Source organism: Homalodisca vitripennis, chromosome 1 (assembly GCF_021130785.1).
Source record: "Homalodisca vitripennis isolate AUS2020 chromosome 1, UT_GWSS_2.1, whole genome shotgun sequence".
In the NCBI taxonomy this organism is placed as follows: Eukaryota; Metazoa; Arthropoda; class Insecta; order Hemiptera; family Cicadellidae; genus Homalodisca; species Homalodisca vitripennis.
The window spans coordinates 17,957,119-17,983,954 of NC_060207.1; the positions used below are offsets into that span (position 1 = coordinate 17,957,119).

Consider the following 26,836-nt stretch of genomic DNA (forward strand, 5'->3'; position numbering starts at 1 on the left):
TATCCTTTCAAATCTTCCATTGTCAATTACACACTGTACACAAAGAATATACAGTACTATAGTTTAGGTCAACTAGAGATTGTAATGTTTTTTGTCGGCCGTAAAACCAGGTAAGTAGTGTATTTCCTGAAGAACGCGCTGTGAAGCAGGCATACTCAAGGCGATAGATGAGCACCATTACTGTAAGGAACGGCTGAGCGAGGGTGGAGATGCGCCGCTTCGCGTAGTATATGTAAAGTCTCATTCATTCCTAGCAGTGAGATTTATACAGGATCGGGGAGTGGCTCGCCCCGTAAGCTGAAAATTATACTTTACTCTTCCGAAAATGTAGCTTTCAAGATATGAACGCGCGCAAGTGGAAATGAAAGTTGGTTATATTTGAATAATTACACAAAACAGTTTTCTCCATTAACTTTACGTACGATGGAACAAAGTATGTATACCCCAGTTAAATGTATTGCTGTGATAAATACATGATTGTATTACTCTTTGGCTGATTTATAATACGATATTTCTTTTATGACCTATCTTTTTCTTCTGAGTAAAGTTTTAAAAGGAAATAAATTTATTTGATTCATTGGGTATTTATGTATTAACGACACCGCAGCAAAAGTTTAATGGTTAAGTACGAGCTACACTTATATTTTTTAAAGACAAAATATACAATAAAGCACATTATTTAATATCAAATCACTTTAGAAGTCCAAAAAACTTTATTTAAGAGCAAAGTATTCATTAGGATTTAGATGGAAAATGTAACTATAAATAATTCACTGCGGAACTGTACGATAACACTTGGTCAGCAAGAACAATGCCTGATTTAGGTTTCTTGTAGCTTTCTACAACTATCGGCTAAAAGGTGGGATTTCCCTTTATGTCTTTTTTCAGAGTCACCCTATCAACTGTTTTTGTGGATAGCATGAGGACTTGCCTCTTCTTCTGTCGTCTTGTAATAATAATTCTGTCTTCATTTTCTGTACATACTATTTCCCCTCTTTTGAGTTTGTCAGAAAAGACGAGTTTCTTAGGTATGCCAGCTTGATCAGCCCTTATCTCTTTGTACATTTATCTCTTTGTTACTTTCACGGCGATATAGATTGCCCGTAACTAGGGACCCGCGGGACATTTATAGATAGCATCTACGGCCATTAATTAATTTATTGTATGCCCGAACAGTATGGTCCTAATTATTAGGACCACCATTTAGGACCACTGCCCGAACAGTAGTCTTAAACACGATGGCAACCCAAATGGTCACTGCTGTAAATACATTTTACGGGTCACTTTCAGATGTATGGAGTTTTTGGTCACTGTGCAAGCTCAAACGAATTTTAATAGTTACCAACATAAACTTTTGTTTCTGAATGAAAAAAGAGCTCTCAGCTAAATCAAGTGTTGACGGTGGATCAACTACGAGAAGTATGTTCTGGTGGTGATCCATAACGGCTGTTTGGCCTGGGGCGGTACGTCCTCAATATATTGGAACCACTTTTAATTTCCCAGGGATCAATAATTAATTATTGAAAATACAGTAAAACGGGATTGGGGCTATCTCGAATACGGAAACCCTTGTCAATTATTTAAGGCGCAGTTCACCTATTGAAACTCGGATTTCTACTGTGATTCTACTCAAGTATATTCTATGAACAAATTTCCGTATGGAATTTCCTGTAATGTGAATTTGACAACTGTATCTCCAATCTCTACAACTTCACACCTGGAATAACAGAGACCTTTATTTTTTACTGCTGCAATGCACAGGTTTCACACTGATAAATTGAATTTGATGTTTTACGTTCTAGACCTAATTATAGCACTGATTTTGTCAATTAATTCTATTTGTGACCTCTTTCCTACATTCAGCCCGCTGATTTTCATGATTGTCCTTTGTGAATAATAAGTATGGTTCAATTTGACTGTTTTCCCGAAGGGTTATCAAACAACTTTTCGTATCTTAGTGGGTATTCTGCCACTTAACCAACTTAACCCACAAATCCCTTTCTACAAATTAAAGGGACAATTCGAAGGTTAGACTTGTCACTTACTCGACTCCTACCAGTTACTCAATATCCTTGCTTTTCATGTGTTCTTATGGACTGTCATCGATATCATAACTACTTGATTATATTTTATCAGTATTCCCAGAATTTGGTGGAAGCTTATTCCAACTATAGAATCATACTCATAAGCTTGTAACCTTTAAGTGCTTGTTTCCCAGACCCCAGTTAAGGAACCATGTCTGATCTTATATAATTCTAAGTATGGAGACTATTTGCTTCTTAAACAAGGTGTGTTTCCCACCTAATAATAGTGCAATAGTACTTTGGCTTACTTTTTTCTTGTCACACTTGTCAACTAAGCAGTGCAATGCTGGTAAATTTCCCTCTAACATGAATTTTAATTGCTTCTTGACATTTAGTGATGAGATTCTGAGCGTCTCATTCATCCTAAATCCATTGAGAGTTTTCAACAGTCCCACTTGAAGGAGGTAACGTTCTTGTACCATAGATTTGGGCAGGAAGGTCCTCCCTGAATAATGAACAATTTTCTGATCCATACACCTAAGGGTTTTCTCCACAATTTCGAGATCCTAAGTAAAGACTAGCTTTACATTACAATTGATTCACCTTTAATGGTAGTAGAAATAAGAAACATGTCTAATACTGGACCTTAAATGATTTAGATGATTTTTATCCGATTCTGCTCTTGGTGAAACTTTTGTTTCCACTAATTTTCTGTCCATACTTATTCCCTGCACTCTTGCCCAGTGAGAAAGGTTCTTATTTCAGATCCGCAATCAATATTGTCACCTCAGGAAGTGGGTCTCCAACAGCATATGAATTATTTTACTAGCAGTAAGGTGTGGGGGCTTAATCATCTACCCTATTCTGTGTTTGTGAACCCTACCTGTCTTCTGCACCAAACCTCTTCCTATCCAATAGCAATATATTGCTTCATTTTTATTTTAGGCTGCGTTATTGGTAATCTTTGCATTTTTAAGGCTTCTGAAAATGTAAAGGTTTTTCTTAACAGAGAGAATATTTTATTCAGTGCATTGTATTGTTCACCCTGTTTATTTAATTTGTCAGTATCAACAAATGGGATTCCTTTGGGAACCAAGTACCCCACTGAGGTGATCTAAAGTCACCCCAGACGTTTGTCATAGGGAATTATTTATACAACCTTCTTCCTTGTTTTTAACACTGCACAGTTAAAGAAAATGTATGCATACCTTCACCAAAAATGACTTCCAGAGCCCAAAAACATCCCCCCTTCACCATTGTTCAAAATTTTATCTATTTTTTGTTACAATAAATCCACCAAGGTGCAAACACTCAAAACAGAGGACCGAGGAAGTGCTGACATCTAGTAGAAAACATCAGAACTACTTCCCAAGGCACGTTTGTTATAGATGTGTTTCTTGTGCAGTATTACAGAATAAAACATGAACATTTCGACGTTGTGTAATATTATGCCAGTTATCACACTTGGAGTCCCTCAAGAGTCTGTACTGGATCCAGTACTTTTCATCTTATTTAATTTTCATATGACTTATCAAGATATCTAAAAGACCATTGCAGATTCCTAATATATGCAGACAACATCATATTGCTACTAGGCATCATAATCCGAAACATCTTGATTTGACCTCATATATGGTGCCAGAATGTGGAATTTTCTTCCTCTGGATTTCAAGATGGCAAGCACACAAAGATTTCGTCACATGCAGAAGAACTAGCTTCTTGACCACCCATTTTACTCCTTAACTGAGTTTTATGGATGGAGATAATTACAAGAATTTTAAATCTCTAGAAGAGACATTTTTCACCAATTTATTAAAATTTTTGTTAAAAGCATAAGTTGTTTTTTTATTAATTAATGACACAAATTTTGTACTTAAAGTTCATGAATAAAGCATGCTGATAGGAGTACTTATAATTCAAAGTTATGCAGTTGTGGAGTTACGTCCACTGAATATCATTGAATGTAGTCAAAAATGGTGATAAGTACTACCTAGATACATTTCTGTTTTTGCTGTTTAAATATCTTCAGTTAATGCTAGGTACTCACAAAACACAAATGGTCTTGTTGAGTTTTCAACTGGTTTATGGACATTGCTCATTTTGTGAATTTATCTATCACTTAATTACACTAAATCTATTTTCACAATGAAAACCATTACTTATCCATAAATATAAATAAACAATATGCGTCCATTAGCCAAATAAGTGAAATCTTAAATTTTCATTTGTGATAAGATTTATTTATTTAATTCTGATGTATGAACAATGGACACAGAAACTAAAGAAATGTACATTTTCTAAGAACCAGTCTACCATGGTTAGAACTTAAGCGAACGTTTTAACAAATTTGTAAAGAAAGCAAGAAGCCCACAAATGCAGTTACAACAACTGCCTTGAAAAACAGTCGCATAGAAGAAAATGATCCTTCAGAATACATCAGAAGGTTAGTGCTAGTGTAATGTAAAGAAGCCTCTCTCTCAAAGGTCTTTTACCTATGCTTTGGTCTGAAATTAACCTTTCATGGAGATACAAAACATAGTTTAGAGGGTTTCGTATTAAAATTTTTCTTTTCACTTACATTCTTTATCAGTGTTCATGGGTCATTAACTACATAGTTTTCAAACAATCACAATAAAAAAAAAAAAAAATTAAATATGATTCTCCTAAAATCATTCACTAAGAATTAAGGAAAAAGGAAAATAATTCAAACAGAATTTTGTACTCAAATATGAGCATGTGTATGTACATCAACGTATTGCTTGTTTTTATTATATATAAATATAATATACAACATAGTCTATAAATATCTGACAACCTATACATAAGTCATGTTTACAGAGAAACTTATTGTACTGCTACTAAGACTGAAATAATCTTACAGGAAAATTGAAGGAACGTGGGAACTGCAGTATTGTGAAATATGTAGGAATTTATTTTCCTGTTGGACTGTTTTAAATAAATTAAGATCACAAGTAAATCAATATTTCTAATCCTAATTTAGCTTTTTAAATCATGATTGTACTTATTATATATGGAGTTAAAATTATGATTATTATTTCTCTAATTCAATTACAAGATAAAAACTTTAACTTTTAAAAAAAGTCTTAAAGAGAGTCTTTAAGATTCTTGTTGACTCTTAGGTTACTGTTTTGCAATCAACGGTGTTATCCAAGATTAAGGTATTTTATAATTTTATCTTAAAAAAAGCAGAAGCTGTATAATTTTAAGAAAACAAATAACCTTGTACTATTTTTACATAACTAGAAATTTAATCACCCTATGGAATTATTGTGTTACTTTGTAAGCATTTTATTTATTTGCAATCATTAAAATTATATTAAAAAACCACCATTTTAACACCACTAATATTACAGTTACCTTTGAATATTTCGTTGTATACCAATTATTCGGAGCAGATCACTAACATTTGGTACGTTTATGGAATTGAAAAATATTCATACAGAAAACAATTGAGATATTTGAGACTAAATATTATCAACCGGTTAGAATCTATACTTTTAATAATCCAAATTAACATATTGTAAAATATTATCTGTATTCAAAACACTAGTAGCACAACATAATACTAAACAGCTAACAGAACATTACATGGGTCAAGTAGGGAAAGCAGGTAACACAGAAAATATAGTTTTCTTCACTACGCTAAATTATCTTAAAAGTGTCTAAAACAAAAATATCAATCTTATTGCTCTACGGAAAGTAATAAACGAGAAGAAACTTCGGCGTACGCTACGTAAAAATATATCATATTTCATCAACAAACAAAACAATAACCAGCCTAACTTAGTTGAGGAAATTTGTACAATATGTCATCAGTTCATTACTCGAGGGTTGCTTCAGCTAGCCTCAGATACTTTGAACTTTGCACAAAAAGTACTGTATGATTATCGCAACAACATACATGTCTTCTATATTTACAAATAACATCCAGCTGTCTTTCATTGTTTTGCCAAAACTTCGTTTTTTACTTTTGCCTCACCCATCCTAAGAGCATTATCCAAATACGGGTCTATTGGAAAGGGAAAAAATTATCTGACGTTTGCCTAGAGGCAGAACTGAACTGGTGAATCTTCGATTGATACTTCAACATACTATTAAAGAGCCATTTCAGCAGGTTAATGTTTACAAAACTTTCATTTTTATGCCTTTTATGTACTTTCCTAGGGGGATTTAAATCAGTCGCAGTGAAGGAGAATTAAGTAAGGAGCTTGTAATTAGCATGTTCGGAGTTAATTTTACAGTAAATTAGTGATGCTCTTTACAGAAACCAAATATGTGCTCGTAATTAACCCAGGCACAAAGTACTGGTGTTCTGCTTTCGTCAGCAAATAACTTCAAAAAACTAATTAAGTTTTTAAGATTGAATGTACGCTGTTTCAAATCAGCATTCGCTGTGGCTATTTATCGCAAGTGAAGGCAGAAAGTAAAAAATTGTTTTCAAAGAGACTACCGGTATTTACAAGTGACGTAGTGTTTTATTCAATTATTTTTACTGAATGATATTTTAACAAACAATGCAAAGACAACTTACTGTTCGAACCCACTCGTCACTACTTCCTATTGTAACATTTGTTATAATAACCCCAGTCAATCTTACAATACGTTACAATCAAGGCACCTTTATAAATCAATCATATTTGTTACTGATCGACGCATCAATAAGTTAGAGGCATTAAAGTTTGTCAATAATCACTTTGTACATTGCTTATAAGAACCGTCAACAAAGTCGCAAAGGTTGCGTTGATAAAGGATGTGATTATGATTTCATTCTGAATTGAAAAGTTAGTACGTTGTAACACATTTACATAAAATAAAATAATTCAGTGGTAAAATTATTTTATACATGAATAATCAGTTCATATTTTTCTGAAAAAAATCAAAAAGTTAAAATAAATTCACTGAAACAGGAATATCATAACCACAACCTTATAGTAGCATCCAAAGCTAATTGTAACACAACACTAACATATTAATATTGTACATACATTACTGCACAATTTGTATTTCCCACTACGAGCTATTAGAATCTATCACAGACCTTGGTTACAATAAAACCACTTAATTTATAGTCTCTCTATCTTGAAATAATCATGAATTTTAGAAAAGTGTTACAAAACTTATTACAACAATATTGTACAAAAAAGAAAAATATTTTTAATATGAAGAAACACGTTCACAATGAACCACAAATGTTTCCGTTTTCATCTTTCTACATTTAAATAATGACATTATGTATTAATTCAACTCTAAAAATAGTATTGACTGCTTTCGTTTTTTAATCCTTAATCCACAATTTAAATTCATAAAAAACTGAACCAAATTAATAATTTTTGTAAACAAATTTTAAATTTGATTTGTAAATCTGATAAATTACCTAATATTCAACTTTTATTAGGTATATACAGTTAACTCACAAATTTTTACAATTTCACAGTATTAACCATATGTAAAAACTCGTATAGATATTATATTCAAGTTTGAAATTCTCTTAATTAATAAATTGTATTAATTTAAGATTGGATTTTAAAATGCCAAGTAAATCCACTGGGTTGTCAATTACTCTTCTTAGATTAATTGAATGCATTAAACAAATCCCAATTTTACTACAACGTTTTGCTGTGATCATTCGTGTAAAAATAGGTGAAAGTCCAAATTTTGTATTATTTAGAAGAAAAAAAGATGTCCTATCCCTTAGTTTTTCAAAAGAAACTTTTGTTTTATTTTTTAACAATTACTATCTTTAAAAAAACCAGTATTATTCTTTACATCGGACATTGTTTATCGTTCAGAAATGTCCTAGTTTCATTTCCATTTACTAATCAATTGTGGTTCATACAATCATATAGGTTACAACAATAAGCTAGACTAATTCATTTTCCTAACATATAAAGAAATATATTTATGTACAGTAAAAGTAACAGAAAAAACAGCGATAGCATTGAACCTTGAACTGAATTAAACTAACGTTATTATAATACAAAGTTTTTAGTCTGTTTATGTCCAATGCGCCACTGTAGAATTTGCTTATCCTTAAAATATTTACATAATTGAGAAACAATTTCTTTTGGCCAGCCAAAATTTAACTTGGTACAAGGAAATTGAATGATTTGATTTTAAATAAATACTTTTATGAATGAGTGCCTTAGTAAACAGAAAGTCTAATAGCCTATGCATTGTGAGCTAATGTGTGCTGTATAACCACACAATCTGGCTTTTCTTGAATTCAATAGAAGAGAATTTCCTAAGAAAGAGATCAATCGTAAGCCATGCTAGTTTTATTGGAGGTCATAATGAGAGTGTACTGAAAGGGTTAAATATATGACAAAATAATTTTTTTGTCTCAACCTTTAACAACAATGTTAAAGCAGAAACATATTTTCTCTATTTTTGTTTTAGAGTTACGGAAGATTTGCCATTGTAAAGATATTTTTTTGTATATTTTTTTATTGTACTTATGAAGCTGAGTAGTAATTCTTGTAAAATTCTTGAATTTAAATATTTAGATGATAAAGTAAAATAATAGTTTTGATTATTTCTGCCTAATTAATAGCAATATTGAAAAAATAAAAACAATATTGATCGAACCCTTAAAATGAGCTTCTTCCATAATATTCTACGACCAAAAATAACGTATAAAAGTGTTTGAGATCTTGAGTACCAGCTGGTATTGATTTTAGCTCTTCAAAAACAATTTTGAACTTCATACATGTTTATGGCTGTATTTTTAGACGTAGAACTATGAGATATGTCTCATTTTACAGATGTGATTAATACGCATCCAAACATTATATTTTGTCAGTGTTTTTAACCGTTATTCAGTAGAAAAAACTTTTTTGCACTTTATTGTGTAAACATTCAAAAGAATGCACTTTATAATAAAAAATAAAAAAAACCGTTTGGAAGCTTATTAATTGTATCTTTAAATAAAACACCTCCCATTGCTATAAAATCTAAAAAAAATGGTGTATAAGTGTTTGATGTTGAACACTGTTTTTATAGGGCTGACTCTAAATTGTTTCACTGGTGCCAATTATGAATTACCATTGCTAGTTTTATCTCAGTTTATAATGTTATTATCAGTGTTCGGGATGAGCAAGATCTCACAGGATTGGTGAGTTTTACTCTTAAGAGTTGTATACTTTGAAATACACTAACATTTACAACAGTGTTAAACAAATATCCAAAATGCAAAACATGAACATAAAACACTTTTGATTAAGATTGTTTTCCAATCCAGTTACACAAATTGGTATATCGTGTTATGGATAGCTGCTCTGTAGTTTCAACACAAATATAATTAACACTGCACCATTATTCTTCTTTACTAAGTTGGTAGATTTTCATAACTGCACTAGAGTGATGAGGTTGCATGATAACAATTACAATTAAAATTTCTAGAATTGTTAATGTTTGGCCTTGAAAGAAATCTATTCAATTCACTAAATTATGAAAATACACATAAAAGATTTTAACACATTAATTAATACTTTCATTTATATTCAATCCCCTTTTTATGAAGTGACTCATTTAATACTTCACTTTTGTCTAAATTTAATTCACAAGCAAATTTTACAGTTGGCATTATAAACACAATTCAACAACTAAAAGTGATATACAAACAACAGACTCTATTTTTCAAGTCTCATCCTATCAACATACTCCCTAACACGATTACGTTTAAAAGCTATAAAAATTCTTACCCTAAAAACGTTCTGTACATATGTTCATATACTTATATATAAAGACACCGCATTTATCACGATTTGAAACGAACCAAAGAGTAGAGAGACCGATCCACCAGGAGTGATGATGTACAGGCCACTTGACCACTGCCAGCGCCCGACCCGGCTTTCATTGGCTAACTACTTTGCTAGGATAAGTCCGGATTAAAATCACCTGCCTGGCACGAACCGGAAACGGAGAATGGCGAGGACCACTGCTGTACCGAGGCTCAGGTAGGGTCTGGACGCAGCACTTAGCTCCATACATTGACCTGTAACCAATCGTTGTATTGAAGTATTTGGAGCTAAACTGACAAACAAGACTTTGAACTGACAAATTCTGGATTTAAACTAGATTTAAACAGTATATAAATACCCCACATTTTTTTTCTCTTAAGACCAGAATCTTAGAAATTGCATCAGTCCTAAAAGGACCTTTGCGTTGCTTCTGGAGTGACAGGATATTCTGGATGGGTAAGGTTGGGGTTAGGGACTACCTCCTGTCGAGATTCATGAGTAAGAACTTAGGACATTAATCTCATTCATGTTTCCTTGGAAGAAAGGAAGCCAGCTCTGAACCAGCCTCTCCAGCCATACCAGTCAGGGGATGGCACGCCCTTGTGTCTAGGCTAGCAAGAACCTTTGACTTTTAGAGAATCCCACCAACTCCAACAGTCATCTCCTGCAATAAACTAGACTTATCGAACTACTCTTGCAACCCAGAATCTCAACATTTGCGGTTAGTGATGTGTCACTCCTGGACATCCATAAGGCTGCCCAGATTTAAGTGACATATCGGTTTTGCAGTGTCTAGTGTGGGTTCAACCAGCCAGAGTGAATCCTCCTAGGGAGAAATACTCCACATACTATGCAACCTTGCAAGTTTTTCTAAACCTTTATCTACTGACAATGGCATGCTACCATCAAACTATAATTTTAAAAATCCATCAGTAAGAAACTTAACCAAAACTTTTCTCATGACAGTCATTATGTCCTAAACAAAAAACTCAGGACATGATAATTTTTTATGAATGCAAGAACTAGTATACGTACACAACAATGTTGTGGTTTTCTTTATAGAGGAAAAGCGAGCCATAAACGACTCCATATAAAATGGTTTACTTTTATGCAAATTGCCCTCTATAAAAGTTTGGAATGCAACAGATCCAGGAATAAATCAAGATACAAAATGCACAATTGATTAAATAATTTTTTTGCTCCACTTCAACTGAAAAAACAAGTTATACTCTCAAGTGACATAGACGCTGTTATGTTTGCAGATTTAATGTAAACAACAAGTGTAAGCAATTACGTTAAATCCTATCTTTGGTTGAGGCAAGATGTACATAGAGTATTACAACCACATTACAATTATTGATGTGTTCATTGCCGTAATGTTGTATTCAAGTGCTGTTTTGGATTAAATGTATTTTACAGCATAAATGAGTCGTAACTCCTTTTTGTTGCTTAGCAAATATTATGAATATATTGGTACTCTTGGTGGAGATTTAATAATTTTTTACAACCAAATATGTTGTGAAAGTAATATTTTGTAGGCAGAAAATACAAATTTTTCAAACGCAACTTTATTTTTTTCACAGTATTAAAATGGAATTTTATTCATTTTTTCCTAATTTTTTTATATTTTGTGTGTTAATGTTGTTGGTAGATTAATCACTTCTTAGAAAGGGCTGTATCATTGACAACTTAACAGTCAAAGAAATCTTGAAAGTTTGTAATAAATATTAACAACAATGTAATAGCATTTATTAATTACTCTGAAAAAGCTCTGAATTTAAATCATCATTTATGATGGAATGTAATCTAGAAACAATATATATATATATATAAAAGTCCCAGTAAATTACTTCTCGTTAGTTTCAAATTACAGGGGTTTCAAGAAGATTTTGGAAAAATAAATTTACAGTATTCCAAAACACTATAAAAATCAATATTATCCTATTTAAGACTTTACACAATACTTGATTTTCCATACATTTTCTTCCATTGTGCTATCACAATCATAGATCAAAGCTGTCGGTCTTAAAGTGTGTATGCTACTGTTAGATACTACTGCATTATTGAAACAAAATTCAATCAAAGTAAGGAACCGTTGGTTGGATCTTGTCAGATTGTAATGTATAGAAAACAATCAAAGAATGTATTCCCCACAGGTATTGAATTTTAAACAAAATTAACATTTTTTTTATTTTTAATAAAATACACATTTTGTTTTTAATGTGAGAAGGAAAATACAGAGGAGGAAAGTCAGTGCATTATGGCACACAAGTAAAGAAGTTTGTTTTTGACGATAAAGTATTGTGAACTTGTGTAAATGATTTTTTTTTATCACTGAATGGTGGCAAAAGTCCGGAAAAATCCTGTTTCCTTCACAAGTAGACAGTTTGTAGAACGTTGTTTATTGAGATTTTGAGATTTATATTAGTTGAATAGATTATGTATTTATACTACTCTCACCATTTAGTCAGTTTTGCATACATAGTGCTTGTTACAAATTTAAAAAGAAAGTATTTATTTTTTTAATTTTGCTATACTCCCAAATATGTATATACTGTTCTCCCACACAACTATACTACTAAACCGTTACTCATTTATACTGTACAAGATGACTTGTACTTGTACTAACTTACAATTTGGAACAGTTAAAATATTTTATTTCAGAAGTATTCTATTGTTACACTTTGACAATTTAACGATTTATTAAGTTTCTGAGATAAAGCAGTTGAAGTATATGTGATACCTTGACTGGTGATGTTGAATGCGAGAACTCCTGTAGAGCCGGGCGTGATGTCACGTCGGCACGTGTCTGCACTTGTAGAGAACAGAACTACAGACTCTGCCTGGTTCTGGTACACGAAGCAATAGCGCCTCGCACCCCTCGAGCTTCGACTCAGTGGTGTAGTAATCAAGTAATGGGTTCCATTCTCAGACCATCCTCCATGACATGAGTATGCTGTAATAGTGATTATCAATCAGACCCTCAATCTTTATTCAAGCTATGACGTAAAGACATTTAGTTAATTTATATAATTGCTATACTTGGAAAGTCTTAAAATAAAAATGATTAAAACTTAATTCCCATTGACACCATGTGCTAACCGCAAGGATGTAGCCATCAAGGGGGTTCAAGGCATTCACACCCCCAATTTTTAATTTTTTCAATAACTTTTTTAGCAAACTATTATTATTATTATTTAAATAATTTGGTATTACTGACATGTACTGCTGAAAGATCATTCTCAATATTGAAAAGGGTCAAGAACCTTTTAAGGTTACAAAATAGGGCATAAGCGGTTGACTGCACTTTTCTCACTACAGGAAAATATCAGTAATTAAATCCCCCCCCCCCCCAAAATGTTTTCCTGGTTAGGTTTTAGGTTGACCACCAAATTAATGTTGAAGAAATTTCACATAACAGCACTTATTTTATCATAAATATTGTTGACAACAGATTTTGTGTGCCTGCAACAGAATTTGCATTTTACACCAAGAGTTGGAAAAGATCAAAGAAATGCAACATTTGTCATCGCGTTCTGTAATTAGTGAGTGCTTCTATGGAGTAGTCAAAGAACAGAGACAGAACTATCCAGAGATATTCAATGGGTGTTAACACCCATTCTCTGTGACAGAAATCTGTGCACTGCGGGGGGAGGGGGGAGGAATTACGCAGCGCAAACTACTAACTACGAAAGAAAGTAGTTAGTACGTGCTCACTGCTGTGAGCACGTACTCCTCACTCGCCATCTGAACTATGAACCTCTCAACCTCTTTGTTTTGTCTACAAAAGTCAAAGAAAACTAAGAGCGCAAACGTACTTTGTCATCAATAAATATTGTCAACTAAAAAAGTTGCATACAAATATCTGCTACATCCGGTGTAAACATGTATGGGACTAAGTATGTGTCAAAAGTAAAGTATTAAGGCCAGGAATATGCTGCATGGGTTCTGGCAGATTCATTTATCCAATTGGTGGGATGTAGTTAGTTACAAGGAGCATTGCTGTGGATATTAGTGCCATTTCCTTCTCTATTTATGCTTATTTTTGTTTGTAATAGTGAAAAGCAATATATATCTAAGTATATTTTTGTCATTTAAAGGAATAGCTATATCACCAAAAAATCACAAACCGCCTAATGCTTCACTTCTTGTGATCATGGACATGTGCTTACTTGTAACAAGAACCAGCAATGGAAGTGTAATAAGGCATGCTCTCCACTTCATCTTCGCTTACTTGTAACAAGAACCAGCAATGGAAGTGTAATAAGGCATGCTCTCCACTTCATCTTCGCTTACTTGTAACAAGAACCAGCAATGGAAGTGTAATAAGGCATGCTCTCCACTTCATCTTCAGTATCATCATGATGGGATATTTAAACTCATCCTGGAATTTGCACCTTCTCTGCGGCTCTTTACTGAGTGGTGTTGAGTATTTCTGCTAGCCAATAAGGTTTCTGCCACAGTCAGCATGTATACTCAGTGGCGTCTATAGAAAATTATTTCAGAGGGAGCCGACACACTGAATGGTTTAGGAAATACAAAATATACTCCTAAAACTGGGAGTTGGGAATCTTCCCAGGACATTGTTAAGCTTTAAGACCCCATGAATGTTCGTTATAGCTTACAACAAACTAATGGGTGAAATTTTAATGTTTTTTTTTATTTCGGGGGAGCTTGATATACACCCATTTGTAGACTCATGTAGGTTATTAAAGTATAAAAGATACCACTTCATAGAGCACCACTTATTAGTGCAGTGTTTGAAATCTGACACTGCCATAGATTTGACTCCTGCAATCTGGGTTGATTCAACACTCCCCATCACGTTATGTGTAGAAAATCGATTGGTCCATCATACTTTGGGATCGTGCCTACTAAATCATCGTAGTACACTCAATTGTACACCTGATAAGACAGTGAGAATACCTATTTACCTAGATTACACTATGTTTTGTAGTCTAGGTCTATGATGTCGAAACCTTGATATCAAAACTATGTAAAGAGTTCATTTTGATTTTATTCATTGCAGAATTTTTTTAGATTTCTTTAAAGGAACATGACTTAAGATTCGAAGAGTCAATTCTGTGACAGTGCCTGAAATCTTAAGAGGAAAGTGAACTGAAGTCAAACTCAACATTCACATTGAATCGACCTTTCCCATCATAGGTACGTTATTATCTTTAGATGTTTTTCTGTTTTTGCCAGACATGCAGGGTGTCACTGAAGGCATCATCGAAGCCCATGCTATGGCCAGGAGCATTTGTGATTGGTACTTCTTGTGCCAAACTATTCAAGATGATCTGATCACAGGAATTTGTCCATTTCCTTCTTTGATAAATTTTGTCAATATATTTTACCAATTTCAAGCAAACTCCTCTCTTCCTTCCTGAATAAATGATAACATTGTTCACCAAATGCTTGTACGTTTGTGGATGAAATTGGCATTGACAATATTTGTAAAGTAAAACATAAGGAGCAATGAAGATTCATGGAGCATTGGAAAGGTATTAATTTATTATCATTAGTAAATTATTACACATTTTCCAATCTAAATTTTACTAGTGCGAAGCCTTTCAGAATTGAAGATTCCATCATCAGACAACATCACAAATGAATAAATATATACATTTTTCGAAACAATAAATATTAAAACAACACATGGTAAAGGATTTGGAAATATGGTTAGCCAGTATAAAATATGGAAACAGATTTTAATTTTAATTTTCTTATAAATTGTGATGAGAGTAGAATTGAATTTTGAATAGGTCTGCCTTCATTATTGATAACTTTTTCTTCATTTTTGTTAAAGTAAAATGTTTCATAAGCATTCAGGTTTCTTTTAATAACCGTAAATTTTTATTAGAGATGATGATGTGTCCCGAATCAATACAGTGTTTCGCAATAGCAGATTTTTCAGTTCTTCCATATTTTATGTGTAAAGTGTTCTTTGAATCGTGTTTTGATGTTCCTATTTGTTTGGCCAATGTAAAATTTATCACAGTCATTGCATTTACTGTCATAAATTAATGATTTATTTTCAAATGAGTTTTTGTCCTAGGGATTTAATAATATTTGTGATAATTTATTGTTTGATCTGATAGTGACAGATTTGTTTGTATGCTTTTTAAAGGTTTTCTGTAACTGATTTTAAATATTGTTGTATGTTGTACAAACAACAATAGGGGTAGTAATGTTGTTCTGGATTGTCTTGCTTTTCTTTTGATTGAGTTGTGAAGTATGTTGTCAATAAGTTATGTGGTGTAACCGTTAAAAAATAAATAGGGAGGAGTGTCACAGTGATTTGCCTGTTGCTTGAACATTGTCTATTATCATGCTGTGGGCATAATTTCATAGAGTCGAGTTTCAAGTGAATTTTGGCAAGAAGGGAGTCACACAGCAAGTAATTAATATATTGTATTTGAAAATAAACTAGTGCATTCTGAGGATTAATGAAAAGAATAGAAAATACTGACCAGATACCATGCTGCTGCCTGGAGCGGAGCAGTCCGAGCGGAACTCCATCGTGTCGGTGGCTCCACAACCGACCATCAGGGTCTTGAAGTCCAAGGAGCAGGCTTTAGTTTGTGAGTACGATTCCAAGTCTCTTCTATACCGTTTATTTTTTTTCCTTGAAACTTTTAAATAGTTTCCAATAACATCAAAGTTTCTACTTTTGTTCAACTTAATGTTTTCTTTGTATGAATGCTTCAGGTTTCTTTTCAGTCTTGTTTTACGGGTGTTGTAGAGGTCTTGGATATCTCCTCCATCCTCAGTTCTTATCCACTTTATAGGACTGTAGGATCTCTTGCTGTACAAGTCCATGGGCGTGCTCTGAACGTTCTCTTGGCTGTGTGACCTTGTGTGTCTCTCTTTACGACTAACACCTGTCACGGAAAACCGGCCAAAATGTGGGCATTTCTTCTGTTCAGGATTTTCAGCTGAAACAAAAAAATAATTATTGGCTTAGTGAAATTAATACTATGTTTCAATATAAAGTAAAGTTTTGTGCAGAATCCTTGTGCATCACATTTTATATTTTAACCCTCGACCTGACAGTTGATTTTTCTCTAACTGACAGGATAATTTAGACAATTTGTACACCATTTTTATACAACACTAGCGGGCCCGGCGCGCTTTGCTGCGCATTTCAATAATTTTTTTGCAAAAGTTGCCCGCGGCTTCGCACGCAATTTCCCGTTGAAAACAGTACACTATATTCACTTATTCTTTTTCTATCACATTCTAAACATTGCTGAGATAATTGATAGTCGTTCCATCGTGAGCCTCTTGGGCGTATTATGAAGGTATGTACCATATTCCTGCCTCTATCTAGCTGTTACCCACGGCTTCGCACGCAAATCTTAAGAACCGAAGTCCTTATATTACTTAGTAAATTTTTTTTTTTTACTATAATAAATTTTAGATTAAATTAGTTATATCTCCGATGCCACGATTGAGCTTGCTTTGTTGTCTCGATCGAGAGAGAATATGTACACACGGAGTTTTGAGAACCATACTTCTGTCAAAAAAAACAACTAAGGTTGATTTTATAACATTCTTTATATTTGTAGCCAACGTAAGATAGTAATTATGATATCTGCATTACTCTTCTGATCAAGCATGAGCATGGTTTATATTAAATAAATATTGCAGTTAAAGGTGAATTTTTACGTCAAATTTGAATTGTATTATCTGGATAGTAAAGTCTATGTTTAACAGTGATTGCAAAAACAGTTTAAACAAAATTTGTCGTTTCTCTTAAGCTTACTCTATGCTTTAAAACTATAAGTGTAATATATGTTTACAAAGAACAGCTGATTAAAAATTTGAAAAGACGTTAACATATGTTTGCTGCAATGCATTTCTTATGGGTATTTCTGTAACCAGTGGGGCGGAATCCTGAATCGGGAAAGGGATGGGCATAGCTTATAAACCTTCTCCGTGGAAAAATACATATACGTACAAATTTTCATCATGATCAGTCCAATAGTTCACGATTCCATAAAGGACAAACATACAAACATTCATTTTTATATATATAGATATGTGAACAAATTTTATTTGAAATAATTTTTACGATGGTCTATAGAATATTGTTGTTTATAAAATACAAGTGCCTTATTTATAATTAGAGGTGATGGAACTGTACCTCACAGTATCTGAGGGATATTTTCTAGAAGAAAGGGGGTTAATCCATTTTAAAATATGAAGGTCTCAAAACAATGTTTTTATGTATTTCTGAGGAACAATGAAGTTTTCCTGTGCATAACAATAGTGCTATTTTTAGTATATTTCAATTCTGTTCTGCCTCAAATCGAGCCCAGTATGTAACCTATAATATGAATATGTAAAATATTTTGGAAGTCGAGTTTATAAAAATCTGATGTAAAAATAATAAAAGCTTAGAAAATGTATAGTTGTAGATATATATTTTTTTATAAATAACTAGATGATTTGTAATATTTCCACTATTACAAATTCCACTAAATAGTACATGAAACTCACTATTCGTGACCATGGAGAGATGAATTTCAACATATATAAAATTATAGCATACAACACATCACAATGTGCACTGTAAGCACTTATAATTATCAATAAACACGGTATGTTCACCTCAAAACAACCACCTAATAAGACCAAGCTGTTGTGAAAAAATAGCAAATTAGCTACAACACAATCAAATTGATCATCACTATAATCAATATCACTGAACACCGACTTTTATGGTATTTAATTAAAAAATCATTTAACCACAACATTTGTTTCTTTTGCTACAAAACCAACATTTGCAATAAGATGTAGTACTGCGTACAATGACTATTTTCTGAGTTAAAATTATTTTATTTTTATTCATTTGACTTCATAATGAGTATTATGGAACCTTCAAAATCCATTAAAATCTATAATGTGTTTAAAATATTACAATATCTTCAAAATTTAGTATCGGTATTTGTAGTTTATTGTTATGGAAATCATTAATTTATTTATGGTTTCAGTTGTTTTCTTAACTTTTTGTAATGGCTGTCAACGAACCAACTTTTTTTTAATTGTATTTTTATCATTTAACCCTTGGGCTGCCAAGCAGAAGATTGTCCGCCAATATCAGCGACTGCCAACTGGAGATCAACAGATCACCCATTTATTTCCATCGTTCTCTGTTTGTACTTATACATGTTATGTTCACATAGGGGTGAACAAACATATGATTTATTATACTATTTGAAAAATGATGAACAACAACGTGATGTCCTTTTATTTGTCCCTTCACGTTAAGTGTGACAACTATTGAAGTTATAATATTACTTCATCCCAAATAGTCACTGAGAGGAAATCCATTAATAAAACAGTGTTGGATTCTGAAAACTTAGCAGAAGTTGAGGGATTGCCCATAAAATTTCAGGAAAAATAAAATAATGATATACCTTCTTCTAGTGGTATTGGATAAAGATATTCTCAGAAATATTTCAGGGTACCTAAGTATCCTGGGTACAATATAGTTGGATACATTTTATTCTTTGCAATAACAATTACAATTAATTTATTTTATTTTTTATGGAATAGGATGTTATTATAAAATTATTGCTTCACATTATTTAAGAGCCCACATAGAATGAGAGAATAAAATAGAATGGAATATAGTACTAGATTTTTGAATAATGTTTAAAGAAATAAGTGAACCATTATGTCGTATTGATGTAAGGTTTCTTTTATTTTAACCTCAGACTACAAGAGATGGATTGTGAACTGGTTATGTAAGAATATTTGGTTAAAAGAAAAATAGGAAAAAATTCACTTAGTCTTCTAATGAAATAAAGAACATTCATTAGTACATAATTATGTAGAATAGTCAATAACAGTACTGTTATTAGCAAAGTGTAGATCAAAGAAGTACTTACTAACTAAAGTGATGTATGGAATGCTATTCCTGTCAAAATAACCAGGACTGCAAGCATCTTCTGGTCTCCTCGTATAGCCTCCTTGAAAATACAAGAGTACATGAGAAATCCACTTTCACCACTACCAGAGAACGGTGAACCACAATATTGTAGCCAATATTAAAATATTTATGTAACATGTTTAAAAACAAACTTATTACAAGCATACATTAGAGATTGCACGAGTAAATCGTAATTAAATTACCAAACTAGATAGTGGTGATCTGAAAGTGGCAACTGCATCAACCACAATCACATTAAACGCACACTCCACTAACTTGGCCACTGCCACTGTCACAGCCACTGTCATAGCCACTGTCTACGGGTGAGCTTTGTGGTGTGTCGCTTGTATCCATACTGCTCATCCAATTACATCACTGCCATACAATGGATAAATCACGTTACGCAAATCCCCTCGCCTTTGCTCAAACTCGTTGATTTCAATCTCCGGTGTATGTTTCATTTTTACTCAAGAACTCTTGAGGTTTCATAGCTAACCTCGTAAATTACTTAATGTTGTAATTACATTTCTGTGGTAATATTTTTGTTTTAAACACACTTACCCGATTGGACCTCTATGATGTGTGCATCTCTTTTGTGGAACATCATGCACATGTATCCATTTTGGCTGCAACAACATTTAAAACTGATCATTTCAATTTTATTACTTACATATAAGTGTAGTTGATTATTCATTACACTGATATTAAGGCGGTGAAGTTACACAATTAGGATCAGTACCGTAGACTGAAAAATTATGGGTTTTCAGTCATTGTAATTACACCTTTGGGTCCTAATGTCTGGATATTCAGACGTGTAAAGAAATTACAAGAAATTACTAACATCTTATACAGATGTGCCTGTAAATACTAATATGAAAATACTAATATCCAGATATCAGAACGTTACTGCATATAAATATTTTATCTTTGAAAAAATGGGGATTTTCACTGGGATTGCTAAAATTTTACACATTAACATTGGATTAACATTGCTAAAAAATTACAAACGTAACAAATGTATAAAAAATCAAACATAAATTTTTCCAGTTTCATAAAGATTGCATTTTTATTGTAACAACAATAAAAATGTGTGATTGTGTATAGTTTTATCTGTTGTGTTTAGTGAAATAAAACATTTTCCGTATGGAATTTTCATAAAAAATTGTTTTTTTTTCCATTCAAAGGAGACTTTTTTTTGTAAATACATGTTTTATTATTACTTTTAAATTTTAAATTTGCTTTATACAAGTATACTATGTTTAGTGTTATAGAATTGATTTATGTACAATGCGAAAAAGAATAATAAATTTTTATCAAAAATAAGATTTAAGGTCAAAGATGTAAAATAGTGCAGAACAACCTATAAAGAGTCTAGCATTTTTTAGTAATCCCTAGGTAAAAGTCAAATTCTATGATGTTTAAAAACTTTTGTCAAGTTATTTGCTGATGAATGGTGAATGAAAAGATTCATTGTCCACTTTGTGATAAAGAAATATTTAGAAAGCATTATAGATAGACATTATAATATTAAACTAGAGAATACAAAAATAAAATAAAATAAATTCAATAACTAAACAGATTGAGTGAGAGAAAATACAATTTTTAACTATGATAATTTAAAGTTAGAAAACCTTAAGGAATTAAAGAAATCTTAAAATATGTTGTAGTTGTAGAATGGAAAAAAATATACTAGAACTTTGAAAACAACATGGAAAAATTAGATCACTTTGTAGAATGTATAAAAGTAGTTTAGATCGATATTAAAAAATAAAAACGATAACAACAATGGTACAAAATTTTAATAATAATAAACTGTTTTAAATTCTGTTGAAAATTAATTAGAATTCTATCTAGAATTAATAAAATTCTGTCTCAAATTGTTAAAAATTATGTTTTGAATAATGAAAACTTAAAAAAAAAATTAATTAACATTTTGTCTCAAATTCATTAAAGTTCTGTCATCAATGTTTGTAATACTGTTAAAAATGACTAAAAATTCTGGCTCAAATGAAATAAAATTCAATAAATTTCCAAAAACTAAATTTGAAATGTTAAAAATGTTATAAAATTATATATTAAAAATATTTTTAGAATAATAACTTCAATTTTTAACTAAGTTTTGATTGAAACAACAGATTTTCAATAAACATAAACATTTTACCATAATTATCAACATTTGAAAGAGAATTTTTATTCAATCAAGATAGAACATTAATTCAGAAACAAATTGGAGAAAATTCGTTATTCAAAAGAGATTGGAAAGTGTTCTTGATTTGAAAAAGATTTTGTTTGGATTCTTCATTTGATTTAGATTAGATTTTTCAATAGAGTTTGTTTAGGTTTTTTATTAGATCACCAATCATTTGTAATTGACTTTTTATTGAATCCAAACAGAATTTTCATTCAATTTCAACATAAGTTTCATCATTTTAAACAGAATTGTCATTCAATCAAGACAGAATATTTGTTCATTTTTAACAGATTTTACATAGTATATTTTTAACAAACCCTAGAAATGTGGAACCAGCGTATTTTATGTCGGTTGTAATTTATGTGTGTTGTGCGGAACCAGCATATTGTATGTCGGTTCAGTTTTTCATTAAAAATAATTATTTATCTTCAAACAATCACCATGTTTTTGGTATCAATGAAATTGTGAGATTCCACTCTACATTTTTCATATACACTTTTTTTTCTAACTTCAATATTACGGTCGTGGTGAAATGTTTTCTGAAGAAGTCATCATTTGAGTTGAATTTCGCGGGTGGCCGGGTCAAAGAAATACGTCATTTTCAACCCATCACAGCAAGTTACGTATTGCCTGCAAACAGTGGTGCCATATGTCAATAGACGCGGAATGAAATATTCTTTCTTCCAGTGCAAACAGAAAGTCATTACAACGAATAGTTGATTTACTATGAATATTCTAAAAAGGGACAATTCTAAAGTTGTAAACCAGCATATTTTATGCAGGTTAGTATAATAACATTCACACAGTTATTTATTGTCAATAAAGAAAATAAAAAAAACAGTGTAAAGTGAAAGAAACGATCTACCAGTACAATCTTTCAGCGGTAAATTTAGTTCAGTAGGTTTCGCAGTGCGAAACGAAAGAGATGAATCATGGCGTCGCATCAAGACCAACCCAACCCATCCCTGTCGGCCATTGTCTTGTAACTTGTTGCACCACATTTTCATAATTTAGTTCTCTATTTTTTCAGGTTGAAATACTATACTGCATAAATGCATATGAAATGACAAAAACATTATAAAACAATGTTATTTTGAACTATAATATCTATTGTTTATATATTGTCAACAATTTTACAATGCAAGGTTTTACGATATTTGACGCACAACATTTATTTTTTACTCAATTTCAAAAATTATTGAGTGTATTTCTTTAAAACATTATGTGCTAACTTAATATAACAAGTAAAATAATTAAAAAATTGTTTTCATATTTTTTTTTACATTGCAAACCAGATTATTTTTTTATGAGTAAATTCTTCAACGTGCGGCTGTTAACAAAAAATGTTATAACTCAATTATTCCTTTTCAAAGTATTTGTATTTGTACATATCTTATATTTTATTTTAGCCAAATAAACATACTTACTAAGTGTATATTCAAAAACTACATTAACATAAAGTATAAGTGAAAATGTTCAGCTTGTTTCTGCATTTTGTTACAAAATATTTTCATTTTTCAAAAGATTTTTTTTGTATGCTTATAATAAAATAACAGTTTATTTTGTTGTTGTTTACTTTTAGTGTTTTCAAATAGCATGTATAATTTACAATAGAAAACTATTTTTTATATAAATATACAGTCACATTTGGAGGTAAAAAAATGAAAAGCCCAAATCCTTGTACATTTTTATACATTTTCGCTTTTGTAAAAAATGGCAAAATTACAATTTTTGTTTTTTAGAAATTTATAATATATTTTATAGTTTGGCATAAAATTCTCTACATTTTATACATTTAACATTTTGACCTTACTGTAATATTTCAATACCTTACAGAGGTCCAAATTTGAAATTTTCATATAAAACTTTTTGCAATTTCTCATTATTTTCATGAAAATATATACTAAACCAAAGAATATCAAAACATTTATTCCTATTTCAAATAGTACAACTTCTGAGAAGAAAAACGATATATAACAATATATGTTTTCTTGATATTAAGTAATGTTTACGAATTTTTTAATAAACCCTTGTAACACGTCGAAAATGGACTGACGTTTTATCTTTGGTAACATGGACACACTTCTAGGGTTAAAACAATTTGAGATTTTCTGTTTAAATATGTGGATTATTTATGGTGAATTGGACAGCCATAGATTATCTGTTGGCTACAAAACTGTTGTAGAAGCCCCATATTCTCGTATATGTATATATGTAGTTCTGGAAATAGAAACATGTGACTGACCAGCCGACAGTGTAGTGGGTGACGAGGTAGGTCATGTCAGCAGTAGCCTGCAGTATCTCAGCGCAGACTACCCGCACCTCCTGGTCAGCATCATACGCTGAGAGCTGTTGCTGCACCACGGGTCCCTCACTAGGCATCTGACCCAGTGTGGTGTTGGACACGTGCAGTGTTGTGTTGCGGTGGTGGAACTTGTAGGAACTGCTATAGTCCAAGGTGTACCACTGGTGGTGCTGCGTGAGCCAGCTCGGGAATTTGCACTTGGTGCTGGCCGTTGCTGTGGACAAAACTTTTAAATAACCGCCATCTTTATTAAAATACATAAGTTACAAATTTTCATTTTTTTTGTTTTTAGCTTGTCTATTGAATAAAAATAAATCAGATTCTGCATTAATGGTAAAATTAAATGCAAAACTTATTTACACATGTGTAAGGGTTAAACAAATATTGTTCAAGAATAAACACATACAGACAAAGTACAAAAATATGAACATCCAGCTACAGGAAAAGTGGAGTTTACTATTACAATTTAAACTAGCATCTACAATTCTCTAGTAAGTGAGCAGTCTTTACCACTTTTAATCAGAAGGAAGGAGAACAAGTAAAAATGTTTTAGAAATCTCTAAATGAATTTTAGTAAACAAAAAGTTTCTTCTCAGAGTATACTGTACTACATTGGAGATAAGCACAGAGACATGGATTATCTTTTGAACTTTAAGATAAAATTAATCTATTTTTGTACGCATTACAGAAAAATCATTGCCATTTTCTCAGAAACATGTACGAATGCGTGTCGCCATATAATGAATTGTGGTAAATAAAAACTTGTGGTGGTGTGCCCCTACTGGAGATCCTCTGTGTTACCAGGATGTAACTTAAGTGTTGAAATCAGTTTTTGCTGTTTCCAGTATAGGTTCTAAGCAGCCAAAAATAAACTTTTCTGGAGAGAACTAAGAGATAAAAATAATTCCAAGTTGTCCAACAGATGGGAATTTAGATTCAAGGCAAGCAAATTCCCAGTTTTCCATCACACAAGTGAACCACAATAAATGTTCAGGCTTAATACATCCTGGAGAAAAAAATAAGATCTTGGTTATAAACTATATTTTAGTGTTTCTAACAGTTTTTGAGACATTGAGTACATGTAAATCTCATGACAATAAATTAATAATATTTGAGTTACCACAAAATCTACTAACTACTTCTTCCGACTGAGCTGGAAGAACTATTTTGTTTTAATTTTAAACTTCCTTCCCAAGTTCATGAGATAATCTCCATCTACCATTACCAACCTGCTTACAGTATGATCAACAGTTTCCAATTCTCTGAAATATGCAACTTGACTAAGATTGTTAATAGTAGATAGTACTTGATTGTTAAACTTTACTAGACTTACCTTTTTTCAGAGTCATGGTCCTTGAGCCCTCCATGGGACTGAAGAGACCATTACAAGTAGCATCTCCTGACTGGGCAACCCTGAATTCAAATACAAAAATCAACTTTTTTGTAAAAAAAAATTGGTGAATCTCTTATGAATAATAAGTACCAGATAACAGGTATTAATATAAACAAATACCAGTGTTTCTTTTCTACTTTAGTAACACTAAATCCTGAGATGTAATTCATGTTTCTTTTCTACTTCTACAGTAACACAAATCCTGAGATGTAATTCATGTTTCTTTTCTACTTCTACAGTAACACAAATCACGAGATGTAATTCATGTTTCTTTTCTACTTCTACAGTAACACAAATCACGAGATATAATTCATGTTTCTTTTCTACTTCTACAGTAACACAAATCCTGAGATGTAATTCATGTTTCTTTTCTACTTCTACAGTAACACAAATCACGAGATGTAATTCATGTTTCTTTTCTGCTTCTACAGTAACACAAATCCTGAGATATAATTCATGTTTCTTTTCTACTTCTACAGTAACACAAATTCTGAGATGTAATTCATGTTTCTTTTCTACTTCTACAGTAACACAAATCCTGAGATGTAATCCATACTAACACCAGCCTCTGAAACACATTTTCAGTGATTTTACCTTTATAGGTATGTATATGTTAGGGAAAAAGATGTATCTAATAAACTTAATGTTTTCAAAATATTACCTTATTCACAACAAAACTGTCACAAACCTTCCTTTCTGAATAGTTACATGAGGTTTTAAAATTGTAAAATCTATTGAGGAAGAAATTTTGTAGAACATTATTTTTCAAAATTGCAGTTTTTAGTTTGAGCAATTGTTCATATTCTTTTATATAATAAAGAATTACATCTTATCATCCAAAGCCAGTTTAACTTAAATAATTCTCAAAAGATAAAATTGTGGTCTCTTAAAACAAAGATGGTTGGTTGCTATAGAACTAAAGACTGAGCTTGCAATACAACTGTTCTTGTTCAACACCTCAAAAACATTGTAGCCCAAATTGTCTTATTGTTTTATAAATTTCAGAATTCACTAGTCATCCACTTCTGTGCCAAAAGAAAATGTTTTTATACATATGCTGAGTTAGGTGATTATACAATTATCAGCTATGTAACAGCTTCTAAATCCTACTTCAATAAAATTAAAGCAAAGCAACATGGCTTTTGCAGAGATTCAAAATTTCATATATTGTGTGTCTTGCACACTATTTTTGTAAGAACAATTCATTTAGGAGAAAACTTAAT

General features: G+C 31.8%; 1 protein-coding gene across 1 annotated transcript in view; it reads right to left on the reverse strand.

Annotated features, from left to right (window-relative positions):
- Positions 1-4,738: 4,738 nt before the first annotated feature.
- LOC124357857 overlaps positions 4,739-26,836 on the reverse strand; it is a 204,874-nt gene continuing 182,776 nt past the window's right edge. The window contains exons 6-12 of the mRNA XM_046809936.1: positions 25,554-25,633; positions 24,161-24,434; positions 20,286-20,350; positions 19,684-19,764; positions 16,258-16,722; positions 12,528-12,740; positions 4,739-10,038 (exon numbers count right to left, since the gene is read on the reverse strand). Coding sequence (XP_046665892.1) covers positions 9,938-10,038; positions 12,528-12,740; positions 16,258-16,722; positions 19,684-19,764; positions 20,286-20,350; positions 24,161-24,434; positions 25,554-25,633 — 1,279 coding nt within the window. The 3' untranslated portion in view covers positions 4,739-9,937. The remainder of the gene's footprint in view (positions 10,039-12,527; positions 12,741-16,257; positions 16,723-19,683; positions 19,765-20,285; positions 20,351-24,160; positions 24,435-25,553; positions 25,634-26,836) is intronic.